At 40.3% G+C, this 16816-nt stretch overlaps 1 protein-coding gene across 1 annotated transcript in view; it reads left to right on the forward strand.

The window, feature by feature from the left end:
* The first annotated feature begins 4987 nt into the window (after nt 1–4987).
* The window catches only part of PACS2 (phosphofurin acidic cluster sorting protein 2), a 1734969-nt gene continuing 1723140 nt past the window's right edge, over nt 4988–16816 (forward strand). The window contains exon 1 of the mRNA XM_044073533.1: nt 4988–5171. Coding sequence (XP_043929468.1) covers nt 4988–5171 — 184 coding nt within the window. The remainder of the gene's footprint in view (nt 5172–16816) is intronic.

Raw genomic sequence — 16816 nt, forward strand, 5'->3', positions numbered from 1 at the left:
TCCTCCTTTTAATGTACCTATTCTACATTCACAGTGCTATGAATATTCCATGTGACTGCCCATTCCTGTTTGCCAGCTCTTTAGCCTCCCAAGCCTGTAACTGAACTTGGGTCATCTTGGCCATAGTTAGGTCTTTATCCCTTTATACCACTGTATCATAGAATGATAATCTTGATATGTGTTTTCGCATCATAGCTGAAACATGTGCATGCTTAAATGCTGTGCTTCTAAGCTTTGAATATAGCTTTTGCTTCTAAAAGCTTCTAATTGGTATAGCAGTTTCAGTCCTATTTCAAGTTTGTAAATGCACAATATCTCCTTCCTGTGTTAATTACTTGTGTTAGAGGGAGCAAGGTGTTCCAGCACTTCTCTGTATTTGTACTGTAACATTTGGTCTTATTTTAATTTGGTTCTAATATTTAGATGCCTCAGCTCAAGACATATTACATAAAATCTTCACAACAGCAACAGAATGGAATCTGGTCGCAAATCCAAGTTAAAACTGCAAGTGACATAATAGTTGAGGAGTTAGCAGAGGCATATATGTTTTTCTTTATCTTTAACTTCCACATCCCAGTACTTTACTTGATGGCTCTTCTACCTTCCCCTAGTCCGTTTATTTGTTGCATGGAGCAGGACCTGGGTAATCCTTAGCAAGGTGAGAGCCTTGCAGTCTGTTTGCACCTGCCCAGGAATCCCTATCAGCCATCCATTCCTTGGTGAGAGTTGGGTGATAGCAAGTGGATCAGCTTGCTGGCCTTAGGGAGCAGCCTACCCTGTCCCTTTGGGAGCACTCCCCTTAGCTGATAAGGAGAAACATTCCTTTGCTCCCAGGTTTCCCCTTGGCTGTACATGGTTTAATTTCTCCAAGTCTTTTGGGTTTCTAATAGCATGACAGGAGTTGTCCCCATTCCTAAGTCAGGTATGATTAAAGTTCATGAAATTAGTATTGTTTCAATCTTTGATGTTAGCCAGAAGTGCTGTTTGCAGCACCCACAGTGTGTCCAGAACTGACTCCTGCAATTCATACAGAGTTACATGTGTCAGTAACATATCTAAGCATGATTGTAAATGCCCTAGAGACAGTGCTGATTTTTGTCAGATTGGAACTCCACTAGGTGAACATGTAGTCCTCCAGCTAGGTGTCACCCCCTTGTGAAAGTCAGAGTCTCCCACCCCCCCACCTCACCGGAGGATGAGCTGGCAGTGGCCCATCAATACCATCCTTCCTAGCCAGCTCCTACAGGCATCCAATCTGCTAATCAAACTTGGGTCACCTCCAGTGTATGCAAGGCACACTCCCTCTTTGTTTCTGTCACATAGCTGGCTTAGGTGCTTAGTTGTATCTTGATTTTTGCTAAGGCATTCATCACTATCCCACTTGAAGGAATACTTGCCCAATTAATAACAGTAAATGTAATTTCAAAGTGGGTGGTCCACCGTACTGGTTACTGTGATGCACAAGTACAATAAACCCATGCAGATCATTGTTAGACCACATGTAACTGAAACAGCAGCAGCTTCAGCTGCTTACTGTAGAAATATTTCTGCCAAAGATCTGGGAAGCTGCCATGTAGACTTCTGTCCGCACCTTTTACAAACATTCCTGTCAAAGCTTAGTCTAGAGGCATGGAGGGTTTTGGCATGACTCTGCTACAGAGAATCCAATAACATGTTCTGCATATTGATCACTGCTGCAGTAGCTTAAGGTATATGGGTTATATCCTGCATAGGATATAACAGCCATTCAGCTTCCAAAGCTTCAGGACATCTTCCAAGTATCCAAACTGTTAGCTTCAGCTGAGCTGACTAAAAACACAGGTTTGGCTCCAAGCCCTTCAGACAATGAAAAGAGTGCTCCTCTCAGGGCTTCAGAGGATCGACGGTCGGCGTGAGCTGTCCCATTTTTGAGGCGATAAGTTCCCTTTGGTGAAAAACCTTTCACGTTTTCTTTTTAATGTCTTAATTTACTTTCCTGTTTGAGAAATACATTTTAAACAAGGACTATGTGTTTTTGACTATCATGTGACTTTGCTGTACTTATAAGCTGGAGTGCACTTTTGTTTTTGACAGTTTAAAAGTTCATTTAAATATTTTGTGGATAAACTGTGTTTTTACTGGGAAAAGTGACTTGTATACTACTGAATTTTTACCAGGTTGTGATTCTTAGTTTCAATGGGAAAGAGGCACAGTTTTTGGGCTTGATCATGTAAAAAAACTACTGTTCCTACAGTGTGTCCTTGTCGCAAAAAGAAAAAAATAAACAGCATTTGCCACAACAGCAGGCTAACAATTTGCCTTCACCACAGGTGGGTGACTGCTATGGCCAAAGCTGGTTCCTCAGACCACTCCTTTTTTCCCCAGATCCCTGTGGTGTTGCTCATGAAGCTACTATGGATTGGGGATTAGCCACATAATACATCCACACTGTCATCAGTTTGAGGTACAGAGAAGGACAGCAAAGCAGCAAGGAATTTAGCAGGAGATAGCACTTGAGGAGAAGTAGTTATATGAAACATTGGGTAGACTGAGTTAGATTGTATAGAACCACATTAAAGAAAATAAAGATAGTAAAAGTTATCTGGGAATGGAAGTTTTGTAAAAGAGAGAGTACGTAGTGGGTGGAGTGGCAGTCTTTAAATACAGTAAATGATAGTTGTGGGAGCATGTACAGTGAGATTTCTTAGGGATATAAAGTTATATTGCAAGATTAGGGTACAGAAAGGTTAAGTAAAGGGAATGTAACTTTGAAGGTGAATTTTAAGTTGAATATGGGATAGACTGGGGTAGTGTATGAGCACAATCAGTTATTTAGCAGGTGTTTCTTTAGTGATGTTTTGATGTCATGCAGTGTGTCAACCTGTCTTTTGTAAAGGAGGATTTAGTTCCAGATTTGTTTTACCTGGTTAGAGTATAGTGAGTGTGTTGTGCTGCTGTTTGATTTTTGTCATGGATAGAAAAGCTTTGTGGTTGGATCATAGGGCTTGATTAGTGGGTGTAGGGTTATAGTATTCCTTTTAGAACTAATCATTTTTCTGGGGAATGATTTGTTTATGGGCTGTAATAAGTTGTCAGTAGTTGAGGTGGTTTTTAATTTCTAGCCAGTTAAGACGTTTTAGTGTTATGTAATTGTGCTTTATTTTTTTTTTTTTTTTTCTTTTTAAGTTTGTTTGTAGCAAATTTTGTTATAGGCTATTTTCAGTTTATTTTTGATGAATAAGTTAAGATTTCTGAAGATGGGTGAGGCACAGTGTATGGAAGAAAGTATGTTTGTGCTGTGTTTTTTTTCAGGAGGTAGCGAGGAGTTTCTTAGCCCTGTAGAGAGGAGGGATCCTAGTTTCCATTTTTTTTCTTGGTGGCTCGGAGTAGATGTTGGTCTTATCTGAGATTATTATCAAGCATTACTTCAAGGGGTTTTGATGGGTGACATATTCTCTCTCTGTTTTGTTTGGCTAATATGAAAAGATTATTTTTGGTTTGAGTACAGTAGACCCCCTATTTTCCGGCCACTCTTTAACTGGCCCTAGCAAAAGACAACAGAGAACAACAACATTTCCGTCTCATCTGGGCTAAATAATGACAGACATTTCAGTTTTGGACTTCATATTCATTAGAAAAATGCTTACTAACACAAATCCTGTTGTTCTAACTGATTTATAACCTATAAATGCTATTTTGTATGCTTTTTCTGATTAACCAGGTATTTGTTTATCCAGCCTAAGGTCCTGTTCCAGCAAGACCCGTATAAGAGGGAGTCTACTGTAGTTTTTAAGTGTGAAAAGCATCAGTTGTGGGTTTTTTTTTTTTTTGTTAGCATTTAAGAGTAAATCTATCTAGCCAGGATTCTATGGCTAGAAAGGCCTTTTTTGTATGTTTTTCTTGTAGGGAGGCTAATGTTTTGGCTGAGCAGATGAGAGTGGCATCATCTGCAGATTGTACCAGGGTAGCTTGTTTAGTGGCAGAGTGCAAATTATTGATTTTTGATTAGATACAAGAAATTAAATCTTGTGATGAATGTCATGGGGACAGCTACAGATTTTTCTCCTTAAAAATCTTATTCAAACTTGAAAGAGAGCATGTCATCTAAATATCCGTGTCAAGAATCTGAGAATATTTCCAGAATGTCCCAGTGTTTTCAGTAGGAGAATACTGAGGTTTCTCAGTCCCTCAGAAAATACTATACCAATAACCCACGCCTGGGTGTGGGTAATGCTGGATTTACCACCCAAACAAAGCCAACCGTGGGTAAATACAGCATTACCCACACCCAGAAGTGGGTTATTGCTATTATACCATGACATTATTTAAGAAAAGAAACTATTACTTTTCTTAAATAATGGCATAGTATAATGCCTGTTTACTGCCCTTCCGCAGATGTCTGGCATCCGCGGCAGTTCTGATGTACTGCGCCTGCGCAGTACATCAGAGTAATGAGCAAAAGCAACGGAGAAAGCAAGATCTCCGTTGCTTTTTGTACTGTTTTCGCTATGTTAAATGGGTTTAACATAGCGAGACAGTTTTAAAATAAGCAACGGAGATGTCCGTTGCTTATTTTAAAACTGTCTCGCTATGTTAAACCCATTTAACATAGCGAATAAAAAGCAACGGAGATCTTGCTTTCTCCGTTGCTTTTTTTTTAAAACCTGTCTCGCTATGTTAAATGGGTTTAGCATAGTGAGACAGCTTTAAAATAAGCAATGGAGATCTCCGTTGCTTATTTTAAAGCTGTTTCGCTATGTTAAACCCATTTAACATAGCGAGACAGTGTTTTAAAAGTAGAGTTATACTAATGGAAAAAAGTCCGGGCGACCGGACCTTTTTCCATTAGTATAACTCGATTTACAATGTGCACGCTGGCCAATCAGCGTGCACGTTTTGGGGGGGGGGGGTCATGGTATAATACAAATGTTACAATTTCCAGAAACTCCCATTCCCCCAAGTACTGCTGGCATACTGCTGGCATTGGATGATGTGTTTGTTATAGCGTATGGTTTTCCCTGATGGCCAGTCAGCTGCATCTAAGAAAGGAGACAGAATGTACAAAGTTCGTCAGTCTTTCAAATTCCTTCTGTACATTTGTCCCACACCTGACTCTGCAGCAATAGTTTTATTCAATCCAACTGCTGCCAAGCATTTTGTTATTTCTAATCCTTCACCTTCTGACAAGGAAGGTAAAACAATTGATGTTTGAGAAAAAAAAATGTGTGTGCTTCTGCAACTTCAGTTTTTAAAATTTGTAATTGTCAGGCTAATATTTTAAAGTTTATTCTGACTAATTATGAAGGTATGAAGAATATTTTATCTGCAGTTCTTTCCTGTGAGGAAAAATGTGCTTTGTATGCTTAAGCTTCTTCTGTTTCTCAAGACATTACTCCATGTTTAAAGTGTATTTGTGACTCTGCGGATAATACATCCAGGGCTGTTGCCACTGTACTATAGTGAGGAGGTTTGGCTGGATGCATTCTCAAAACATCCCTCAGGATGTAAAAATGAGATTTTAAATTCACCCTTGTTTAAAGATTGTTTTTGGACCCTGTGCCACAGAGGTTTTTAAAAAATGTGACGAGAGAGAGAAGCTTAAGGGAATATCTCACATATTTAAGCCCTCCTTCTCCAAATTTTCCTGGGGTTTTTCTGCTTCCTTGTCCAGTTTTGACAAGAAACAAAACAGTCTCAGCAAAATGCTGGTAAGCAGACATTCTGAAAACAATTGCAAACCAAATCCCACTGTTCCCTCCTATCCTATACCACATGCTTTCGGGGGTGGGGTGGGGGGGTAGCTATTCAGGAATGCTTCTGGTGCCAAAGAAAATGCTTGGAGACCAGTTCTGGACCTTTCTTTCCTAAACCAGTTTGTGATGGTTCCAAAATTCAAAATGCTTTCACGTCACAATCTCTTACCCCTTGTTTCTCATTTGATTTGTTTTTTGGCAGACTTAGAGTTAAAAGATGCTTATCGTATTACTATTCATCCTGACCAGATGTTCCTCAAGGTTTTATGTTTTTGGATCATATTCTCACTTCGCTGCCTTACCCTTTAGGCTATCCACTGCTCATAGAGTGTTCACAGTGTCTAGCTCCAGTTGTAACATATTGCAAGCTACAGGGTGTCCATATTTTTCTGTACTTAGATGGCCCGCTTAGATTTGCAGTGTCTTTTTCAAAAATACCTGAAATCTGTGTTTTGGTTAATCGACCTGATATGCAGGATGGGATTCCAAGAGAGCATTCAAAGGTGTTTTGACTCCATCACACAGAAATGTGCTCCTGGGGTGTCTGCTAGACACCTCAGTAGAAAGAGCACTTCTTCCAAAAGGAAGAAGAAAATAGATTTTTTGTTAGATGTTTTCCATATTTCCGTGGCAAACATTTGGAATGTCTGAACTCACTACAGCAAGTCCTGAAATACCGAGACTGATTGGCTGAAAGAACGGTCTTGCATACACTAAGTCTGATATGCCATTTCTCTGAATATTCACTTTTCTCTGAGGTATGGCGATCTTGCAGTTGGTATATTTAAGTTTGGGGGTGGCTAGTGGGTGTAGGGTGTTTGCCCCCCACCCCAGTAAAAAAAAAATGTTTTTTTTTCCTCTGGGTGTTTGGTCTTTTTTTCAGCACTCTCCTTTTTGAGTGCCAGCATCCAATAATGAGATATTTCAGGCAGGGTCAAAGTACTTTTTACCAGGGCACTGGTTTCATCTGTGGCTTTTTGGAAAGGGTTGGATTCTAGAAGAAGCAACTTGATCCTTTGTACATACTTTTAAAAAGCACTATAAACTTGATTCCTTCTCTAGGTTCAGCTCAAGCTTTACTAGGACCAATCTCCAGGGGTTTCTGAACCCGTCCTCTTTTGGTATTTTTTTTTATGCTAGGATGTGGGCATTAATTTTTTTGCTGTTCAAAGCAATGTACTCACAGGGCTCAACCCCTATTTATTTCACTCTCTGATGGCATGAAAGCTCTGAAGGTTTTGTTGCCCAAACCTATCTTTGGTCAGCTCATTTCAGATCTTTGAAAGATGATCCTTTGCTGTCAATATCATATGCAGAATATAACCAATATAGCATGGGGCTACTGCAGCAGTGATCATTTGAACATCTACTATGTAATTACACAACTGTACTTTTCCACCTCCCAGAGGAAATAGAGAACTGCTTGGGATTCTACCAAGATGTTATGATTTACTGTTAGAGACCCTCCCTGAAGAAAATACAGCTTGTAAGATATTTTCCACATCATCATTTGAAACAGTAAACATTCGCTTACTTATTTTTCCCTCTCTGGGAGTCTCTTTATATAGCTGTATGTTTTGACAAAGTAGAAAACCTGAGTGTACTGAAGTAAACCGAGCACAAACATATAATTTCCTATTACGGTGACATCTCTGTGTAGATTTACTGATGCTGGTAAGTATCTTATTGCAATAACTGATGATGTGGGTGTGGTATATTGAAGATTTACCCATGGTTGGTAAATCTTGGTGTGGTTTATGTCAATGTACCACGCCACGGAGTCAGTTATTGCTATTATACAGTGACATTATTTAAGAAAAAAATTACTTACTTTTTTTTTTATGTACTGCACATGCGTATGGAACTTTCTTTCCCATGCTTACGCGGTACATCAGTGCTGTGCGACAGGTGATGTGTGTAGGAAGCAATGGAGAAAGGAAGATCTCTGTTGCTTTTTTTTTTTTTTTTTTTTTTTATTAAAAAAGATACCAAGACACTTTGAAGGTATGGGAGAGATGGGACATGGAAAAAATAATAATCTGGCATGTTTCTCTAGTTCTGCATAAATTACCTGAATATTATTTTATTTTTGCTTGTCCCGTCTCTCTTTGATTTCAAGTGTCCGGTTTTGTAAGTTTATTATTTTCTTAAGTGAAAATTTTATGGTGTATATTAATGGAAAAAAGTCCGGACGACTGGACCTTTTTCCATTGGTATATGGTCAGATTTACAACGGGCACACTGGTTGGGGTGGACCAATCAGCGTGCTACTTTTTAAATAGTAATAGACAATCATTGTATAATAGTTGTTTCCACATGGCTTCACAGGGTTTAAACACATCTGCTGTATATGTTCCTCTTTAGTCTGTGCCTACAGATCACTAGGAAGCCATTTTGGTAGCCAGTAATTCCTAGAGCTAACCTACTACCATCAACCCAGTAGGTTTTCTTCTTTGTATCTGAAGTGCATTGACTTAAAAGTAATTATTACCAACTTCTCTCAGATTTGCTAAACTCGGTCTTCTAGTAAGATGATGTTGAAGTGTCTGTGTTTTTTTTTCCAGGTTACCCTAGAACCACAGCATCCTGCCTCAAATTGACTGGAATATAGCTGGCAGTTCCTCCATATGTGGTGTAATGCCTGTTATGTAATACATCCCGTAATGTTAAACCATTAGCAGCAAGCCCTTTTACAGAGTATGACTGACAGATATAGACTGTTTACTAGTTCCAAGTCTGGATCCCCAGTGCAATTACACACAAAAACAATTTTGCTTTAGTATTAAAAATGTTTTTGTGCTGAAACTGCGTGGCACAAATATTCATTTGCTAAAACGTATAATAAAACTATTTTTGCTTTTGTTTTCCTTTTTTGTTAAAGTTCCAAGCAACTGGAACATTCTTGTCTAGCTATTCCCCTTCTATATGATTGCCTGTTTAAATTTTCAAAGCTTATATTGAAGTTTCAGTAGTTTTGGTTATGGAGCCTCTGCTTTCTCAGTTCCATTTATGGTTCAAACTTTTGATACAAGGTGATTCTGCACAGTGAGAGTTTACTAGTTTGTGCTTTTTATTTTTTTTATTATTTGAGCTTTCATGAAGTTTTGACCAGAGTGGCTCCATCACTGGAGAATTATGGATTCTTTGTACTTTGGATTTTTACAGGTTGTGTGGTTAGCAGCACTGTTGCAAAGCCTTAAGACCCCAGTAAAGATTTAGCCAATTATGAGTTCTTCAGTTAACATAATTTTCAGTTGAATGAGCCTTTGAAGCTACTGCTAGATCTGCTTGAGGGTAAATTATCATTTCTTTCAGGAAACTGACAGTACAAGACTGGTACCATGACAGAGAATTGGCTGTGGGAGGGCCATATAGGATGGGGCAGGATTTGCTATCTGGAAGGGATGGCAGTATTTTGCTGAATTGCAGTAGCATTTGTTATAGACTGGTAGGCCACTTGAGTGTGTGTGTGGCTATGGATTGTAGTTGACTGCTGTTTCACTTGCATGTGGAACCAGGAACATTTCCTGCATTGTCGTCTTGATACTTCATGGCTCAAATAAATAGGGTAGGTTATGACAGCTAATTCCTAGGCAAGTAGTTTAATTCCGTCTGTCTTTACCATCCCTTATTCTTGACTTCAAGAAAATGAGCAGACTATGAATGGTTGCCGAGGAGGTGTTTGACACCCTTTGACTAGTAGGACAGCATTGGTTGGGTGAAAAAAGTCTCAAGTATTTCAAGGGAGAATGTATTTTGTATCTGTAGATTTGTTTTTTTGGGGGGAAGGAAACATAAATTTAAACATGCTTCCTCTGCCATGGACTTAAATTTGCTACATTCAAAGAAGCATGTAGCTTGAAGCACAGATTTTTCAGCAGGCACTGCTGTTCTTGTCAAGTACAAGTTAAAAACTGTTAATAAAGTACAAGTTAAACACTGTTAAGAGTTCCCAGCGTTTCTGTAGTAGCTGCCTAAACTTCATACATTCTGTCTGTGCTGAAGGTGAGGCAGAGGAAGGTGCAAGGCTAGAACGTTTTCATCCTGAGGTTTCCCCTTGTGGCTGGGGAGGATGAGTTTAAATGTGCCCGTTATACTCCAGTCTTTCCTTGCCGATGCCCTACATTTAGCAACCTTGTAGTGACAACAGTTGGAAGATTCTGAAATGATAGGGAGCATGTTCAACTAAGAAAGGTGTTAAGTAACCATTTATTTTAAGTATATTCCTTTTCAGCAATGCACTGAATGTGTTACAGTTTCAGTTTTTCTTCCATAGCAGTATCAAAAGAAACTAAACTTTTTAACAAGATAGGGCCAGGCGTAATGCCATCTTGCGCTTCTCCAAACTATGTTATACATGTGGCAATGTGTTCTTAGATAGGGTCACCAATATCTATTTACCCACATGATATATATTTTTGGAAAGTACATTGCATTGTTAAGGTTATTTTTTTTTTTCACCTGTAGCATTATTCCTAATGTTTAGCCACTCTTGCTCAGCGCTAGAGTACTTGGAATTTTGTTTTCTCTCTATCTGTCAAGTGACTTTTACCTTTGCAACTGGCCTGGCCACTTGCATAATATTTGGGCACCTGTGGTAGAAGCCACCCGGTCTCATTTCCACAAGGCTGTGGACATGTGGTTGTTACAGCAGGTTTGATTGTGAATATGACTTTTTGTCTGTTGTGGTACAGCTAGGAGTCTTTGATATTTCATTTGAGATTTCCTACATTTTGGTCGCAAACAAACTTGTATGAAAAAAAAAAAAAAGCTTTGGCGTACCTGGCTGTCCAATTTAGTGATTCAGCACCAGAAAGGGAAGGAGTGGCTCATGCTCCTCTTATCCTTGGAGTGTGTGTGTGTGTGTGTGTGTGTGTGTGTGTGTGTGTGTGTGTGTGTGTGTGTGTGTGTGTGTGTGTGTGTGTGTGTGTGTGTTGTACCTGGTCAGGATGATTTGCTCTCGTGAAATCAAAGGCTTGTACATAAAACATCAAACACAGAGTGACTGGATATGAATGTGGTGCTAGCCCAACTCTTCATATGCATGGGAGTCTGCATGCCCCAATAGATTCCATATTGGGAGATAAAAAATGCTTCCAAAGTCTGTATACAGCTTACTGAAGGTTGCTGGAGGGAGAGAGAGCCATGTAGTTTTATGCTTCGAAGGAAAACATAGTAGTCTCTTTAGGATTCCAGGCTGGGGATAAGTCAAGCTTACCCCTTTGATGATGAGATGGGGAGATCCCTTTCCTGCTTTGAGTAGGGAGAAGGAGTGATACAAGGAGAGGCACAAACCACCATCACGGCTGCATGAATGATAGCCCCTTCAGAGGACTGTTGCCTCTGGGCTACACACCCCAGCATGGAGGAATTATTAGAACTTAGGCACACTTTCAGAAATAACTTGGGCGGAAGGGTGCCATGCATCTATAGCCATTTTGTCAGACATAAGATAAGAAGGGTGCTTTTATGACCTTTGATAAATGATAGTAGCAACAGCTGTTCTGCATGTATTTTCCTATAAGTCTTATGTCCTCAGCAAGATGAGAGAGAAGAATGGTCAGGAGATTCAAATTTATTCTTTTTCAGCCAATGTTTATCAGGTTTGGCTTTTTTTCTAAGGACAGCTGCCTTTGCACCCAGCAATAATGGAGCAGTACTTTTTTTGTAGTGCTTGTCCTCTCTCTCTCTCTCCTGATATACATGGCTGTTAGTGGGAGTGGAGAAGAATATCCTTTCTCCTCATCTCAGTGTGCCATTTCCCATACTTGTATTTTGATTCATCTGTAGCTCCTTTAGTCAGGGGCATTTCTTTTGCACAGCAGAATATGTTGGGACCAGTTCCTTTTGGAACAGGTGACAATGGGTTTATGATTAGGGTATTTTCTAAAGCTACAGACATTTCTGGAGTGGTGGCAAGTTATCTATTTGAATGATTTTTTTATTTTCTGGTTGTTTCCAGTTTCATAATTGTTAATATATGACAAGGTCTTCTCTCCCTGAACCAGGGGATGGACTAATTAATTATATTGGGTATAGAGGACATTTTAGTGAAAACAGGTAGGGTTTCTTGGACTTCAGTTACTTTTATGTGCATCTGTGGAAAATGTGTTGGGTCACATAGGCCTCTTCATGCTGGTTTAAAAGCGACAGGTAGTGATAAAATACCTTGCTAACCCAGAGCCCTGACGTATCCACAAAAGTGACAACATTCAGTGTAATATGGAAGTGTCTTTACTCTTATCATAGGAATCCAGCAGCAAAATTTCACAAATGGAAAGTTCTGTGGCAGAAAAAAGGTGAAGCCACTATTGTGACCTTAGCTAACCCATGTTCTGTTAACAGCTTGGGTACTGAAAAAACAGAGCTGGTAGAATGGAATAAACATCCACCATTGGCCTGGCCGTCTTTGGTGGAAGGAGGTGGTAGCTGTGACTTGCAGCTTAGCTTGACACTGCAAGGCACTGGGTGTTAAAACCTTATGGAGCATGGGCCCCTAAGCACATATTACCTCTCTGAAGGTGCAATGGTGGAGGATATCGGCATGCAGAGACACTGTTCCTGCTGCAAGGCAGCACATAAGTGAAGAAAAAAGTTTATGTTATGCTTTACTCAATCTAAATAACTATAATGGCCAGGAATCTTGGGATACTGGTTGGTTTAAGGTCACTTAGTTTTAAACTTAAACTAAGTGCAATCAATGTTGCACCTTCTATTAGCTGCAGTCTCCGTCAACAACTTCAGGTATAGTATGGAGGATACACACACCCACCCACACCCTGCAGCTCAGCACTTAGAATTCCATGGACCTGCCTATTGGCTGTTTTGTTTGATTTCCATTGCATAGGTTTCCTCACATGTATAGGCAATTTAAAAAACAAGGATAGGAGTTTTATAGTACATAACCGATGAGTTGCAAGAATAAAAAAAAAAAAAAAAAACATGAGCTTATTAAGAAGCATTTGATGTCCTGTCAGGAGAGGTTAACCAAGTCACAATGCCTCATCTAAGTGTGCATAGTAGAATTCTGAGGGAAGAATTTGTAAGTAGAAGGTAAGAAAATGAAGTGGTAAAGCAATGTTATCACTGTTCAATTGTATGTATTAGTATGAAAAATCAGATCTCCATATGTTGAATCCATCTCTTCCAAAAGTTCAACAATCTGACAACTTAGGGTCTTGAATAAATTTAATTCATTGTTTGACCTACTTTGTCCCTCATTGTTTTCAGTGCATCTCCTTTCTGCAACTTATCACAAAGAATCATATGGTGACTTGTGCATTGCAGACTGAACAAGTTTGGTGTATGCTTCTGTGAAACACTTGTCCCATGAGGAGCCCTTTGATTTTGAAGAAAGTAACAAAGGCATCAGCAAAGCAGATCTCTGAGAGAGCTTCTGTTGCTTTAAGGGCATTTTTCTACAATCATTCTTATATTGATTTTTGGCATTTAAAAGTGGATTTTATAGTATAGTTTGCTTAAAGCAAAATTGAAATCTTGAGATTATCTAGTGCATAGATAAGAAAAAAACTTGTTGTGATGGTAGACTGCACATCTGTGATAGTACAAGGGGACTTCTGGTCTTTGGCTTGCTTCTTCAAGCAAGCTTAAGAATGTTGAAGTAGATCATACCTGTCAGCTGCCCAGATTTTTGCCTATTTTTTTTATCTGTTCCTAATGAAAATTGTGGATGTGATATTGTCATTTTTATTCATTCCTCAACAAATGAATGGCTTCGGATCTGACCCTGCCACTTTCTACAGATTCTAGCATCCAAATCCCAAGCTCCTCCCAAACCCATAATGCTTGGCAATTATGATACCTTAGATCTCGTTTGCCACTCTTCAAGATAGTCTAGAATGCTACTTCTTGAGCTCCTTTGGGGTGTGAGCATATTTTTTTTGATCTTTATATCTAAATTTTTTTATATATATTTCTATTTGTCTGTATATTTACTCCCTCCTTTCCCTTTTTATCACTACTAAATTATTTGGTAGCTCTTTCTTTAGACTATCCATTGGTAGTCTGTTCTTTTCCCCCTTTTTATACTTGTAGGTATATTTCTTAACTACTATTGTTGGTAGTCCCCCCCCCCACCATTTTTCTCTTCTATTAAAAAAAAAAGTAATTTATTGTCTCATCCTTTAGGTAGGTCCTTTTTTTTCCGGTATGGCTGACAAACCTACTAGATTTAAGAAATGCACTTCCTGTCGGTGTAAGCTCCCAATTCTGATGCCCACAGGGAGTGCATTTACTGTTTTGGCTCAGCACATCTAGACACTTCTTGCACTATTAGTGCTACTTTCAGTGATCAGTGAACAAGCTTATTTTAAAAGGTTTTCCCCATGCTTCAGCTTCCTCCTCAGGTACTACTTCAGGGGCTCAGATTGCCTCTCAGAAATCAAAGGAGCCCAGGAAGCATGGTAAGTGCTCTCCTGCCTGGACTCCTCCGCAGTCATCATCATCAGAACCTCCTAAATATTTTCCTAAAATTTCAGATCAGAAGACTTCTGATCCAAAACAGTCTAAGGCTCCGTCTACTCAGCTCTGTTTTCCAGGTTCTCCCCGGAACATGCGTCTCCCTTTCTTACAAGAGACAATTAAAAAGTCCTCTGGGACCCTCTACGCATTCTTTTTCATTAGGTCCTCCCATAGAGGTGGATAGGACGAGGAGAAAATTCTTCAAAGCACAGATCCAGATGGGGGTTTTGCCAGCTCCATTTCCCACTGGATTTTTGAGCCATCAACCTGCATTTCTACCCATAATTAACTCCTCCTCTGATCTGATTATCCATTTTGGAGTCCATGGATCTGAATGCTCAGAGAGTCGATACTTCGGATCTAAAAGTTCTTCCAACTTCGACCCAGACTACTTCCCTGATCCTATTGGCTCCGACACTGCTGAAGCACAACTGTTCTCAGAGCTGAAGCGTCAACATCAGATCTGAGGGGTTGGCTTCAACTCCAAAGTTTTCAGAGCTGTTGCTTCCTCTCAGAGCCCCAGAGCTTGATAGCTGTGTTCAGACACCTCCCTCAGAGTGGGGGATTGGGGAGATTCTGTGATTGTTTGATCTGGGAGTCTTCTTCAGAGGGATTCCCTATTTTTTTTGGATCCCGCTGCCTTCAAGGTGGTTGAGAGGGTCTTCTCTGAGAATATTGTCGTCTCTCTCTTCCTCGGATCCATACCCTATTTCTTTAATGGATCCTGTGTCTGAGCCTTTGCATCCTACAACTCAGGAACAGCCAGCCCAGAGGAGCTTTGAAACAGCTCCATTGAAGGAGCTCCCACTCTCTTCAGATACTTCCCCAGAACATCCCATTGAGGAGTTCCCGTGGAAGTGAACGTGTAAGTGGAGGCACCTGGATTCCCCACAGGAATTCTTTACAAAAAGCATGAACTTCAATGAGGGAGCAGGGACCCTTAGATCTCCACCGGAAGATGTATCATTTGGAGACATCCTAGATATCCTTCATCAGAAAGGTGGTTGGTATTCCCACCCCCTTCCCAGGAAGAATCAGTGTTTTTGGAAGCTTTCATGTGTGGCCCATCTACATCTTTGGTTACCCCCCACCCCATGGATGAGCTTATAAATTTTGTCTCTCACAGGGCTTGGAAGGAACTGGACTCCATGGAACCTATCCCAAAACACCCAAATAAAATATTAAGTGCCCCAGCAGATAGACAATACTGGACAAAAGGGATTCCTGTAAATGCCATGGTTGTTGCGGCAGCCACCAAAAAGGAGCTCCACTGTTCATCCTATAACAGAGAGGCTAGGACTTTGGACAGGTTTGGGAAGTGGGTTTACGCATTAGTGACTTTTGTACTGCAATCGCCAAACTACCTGGCACATTTCACCAGATTACACAGGGACTTAAAAAGGAACTTTCTAATTTTGCCCCAGGGTCCATGTCTACAGAGGAGCAGATATCCTTTTCCTTGTAAGTGGCCACCGTACAATTAATTACAAATCCATCCATGAGGTTGTTTTTGCATGCCTCAGAAGGTACCTCAAGGATGGCTGGTTCAGGTATAGCCATAAGGAGACATGCCTGGATGCAGTTGTGTAGTTTTGTGGAACCCTTCAAGGGGTCATTTATCAATGCTCCCTTTGATGGAGCATCCTTGTTTTGGCCAACAGTGAAAGAGACTCTCTCTCCCTTAGTGAACAGAATGGAAAGACCTTGTCTGCCTTTGAACTCACTTTTCTACCCCACAGAGATCCTTTTCCAGAACAAGTATGGTGGTAAGAAAATGTGGTTCAAGAAGTTTCAAGCCCCTTTCTAGGAGTCGTATGGAGATTTTTTCCCCTAGAGACAGAGGGGAAAGTAATTATAATGGTAGATGTCACCCATGCAGCAGAGAAGGTCCACAGAATCAAGGATCTCTAGATTCTTTCTCAAACAGGTCCTTCCAACATTCCTGAGAGGTTGCCCAACTATCCCTCTCTGGAGGCATTCGGGTGGGGGGGTGCTTATCCTTCCACCAAGGCACCTGGCTAGCCATCACAAATTACTTTTGGCTGCAAAGGATCATATCCAGAGGATATTTCATTCACATTTTACAAATTCCAATAAAACCAAAGAAAGTTCTTCCCAATGTTCCACCCAGTCAGAGGGAGCTGCTAGTAGCTCAAGAAGTTACAATGTTGCTAGACAGAGTCATCCAGGAGGTCCCACCAGACCAAACAGGATATGGAATTTACTAAAGGTTCTTTTTAATGCCAAAAAAAGACAGTGGACCTGAGACCAATTTTGGATCCAAGTTATCGGAACCAATTTATAAAGAACTCCAAATTCAGGATGGTCATGGTTCACTCCTTTCTGCCCCTTCTTCAGAAGGATGAATGGATGTGCTCAGTCAATCTTCAAGATGCGTACCATCACATCAAAATGAACAGGCGGTCTCAAAGGTATCTGCGCTTCTATCTGGGAGCCAGTCATTACCAGTTTAGAGCACTGCACTTTGGTCTCACCACAGCCCCCAGAGTGTTCAAATGCATGTCAGTAGTAGCAGCTCACCTGAGACTTCTTGGATTCATAGTGTTTCCCTATTTAGATGACTGGCCCTTTACCACACCAGC

Source organism: Protopterus annectens, chromosome 6.part0 (assembly GCF_019279795.1).
Source record: "Protopterus annectens isolate FY-2018-M chromosome 6.part0, PAN1.0, whole genome shotgun sequence".
Taxonomy (NCBI): Eukaryota; Metazoa; Chordata; order Ceratodontiformes; family Protopteridae; genus Protopterus; species Protopterus annectens.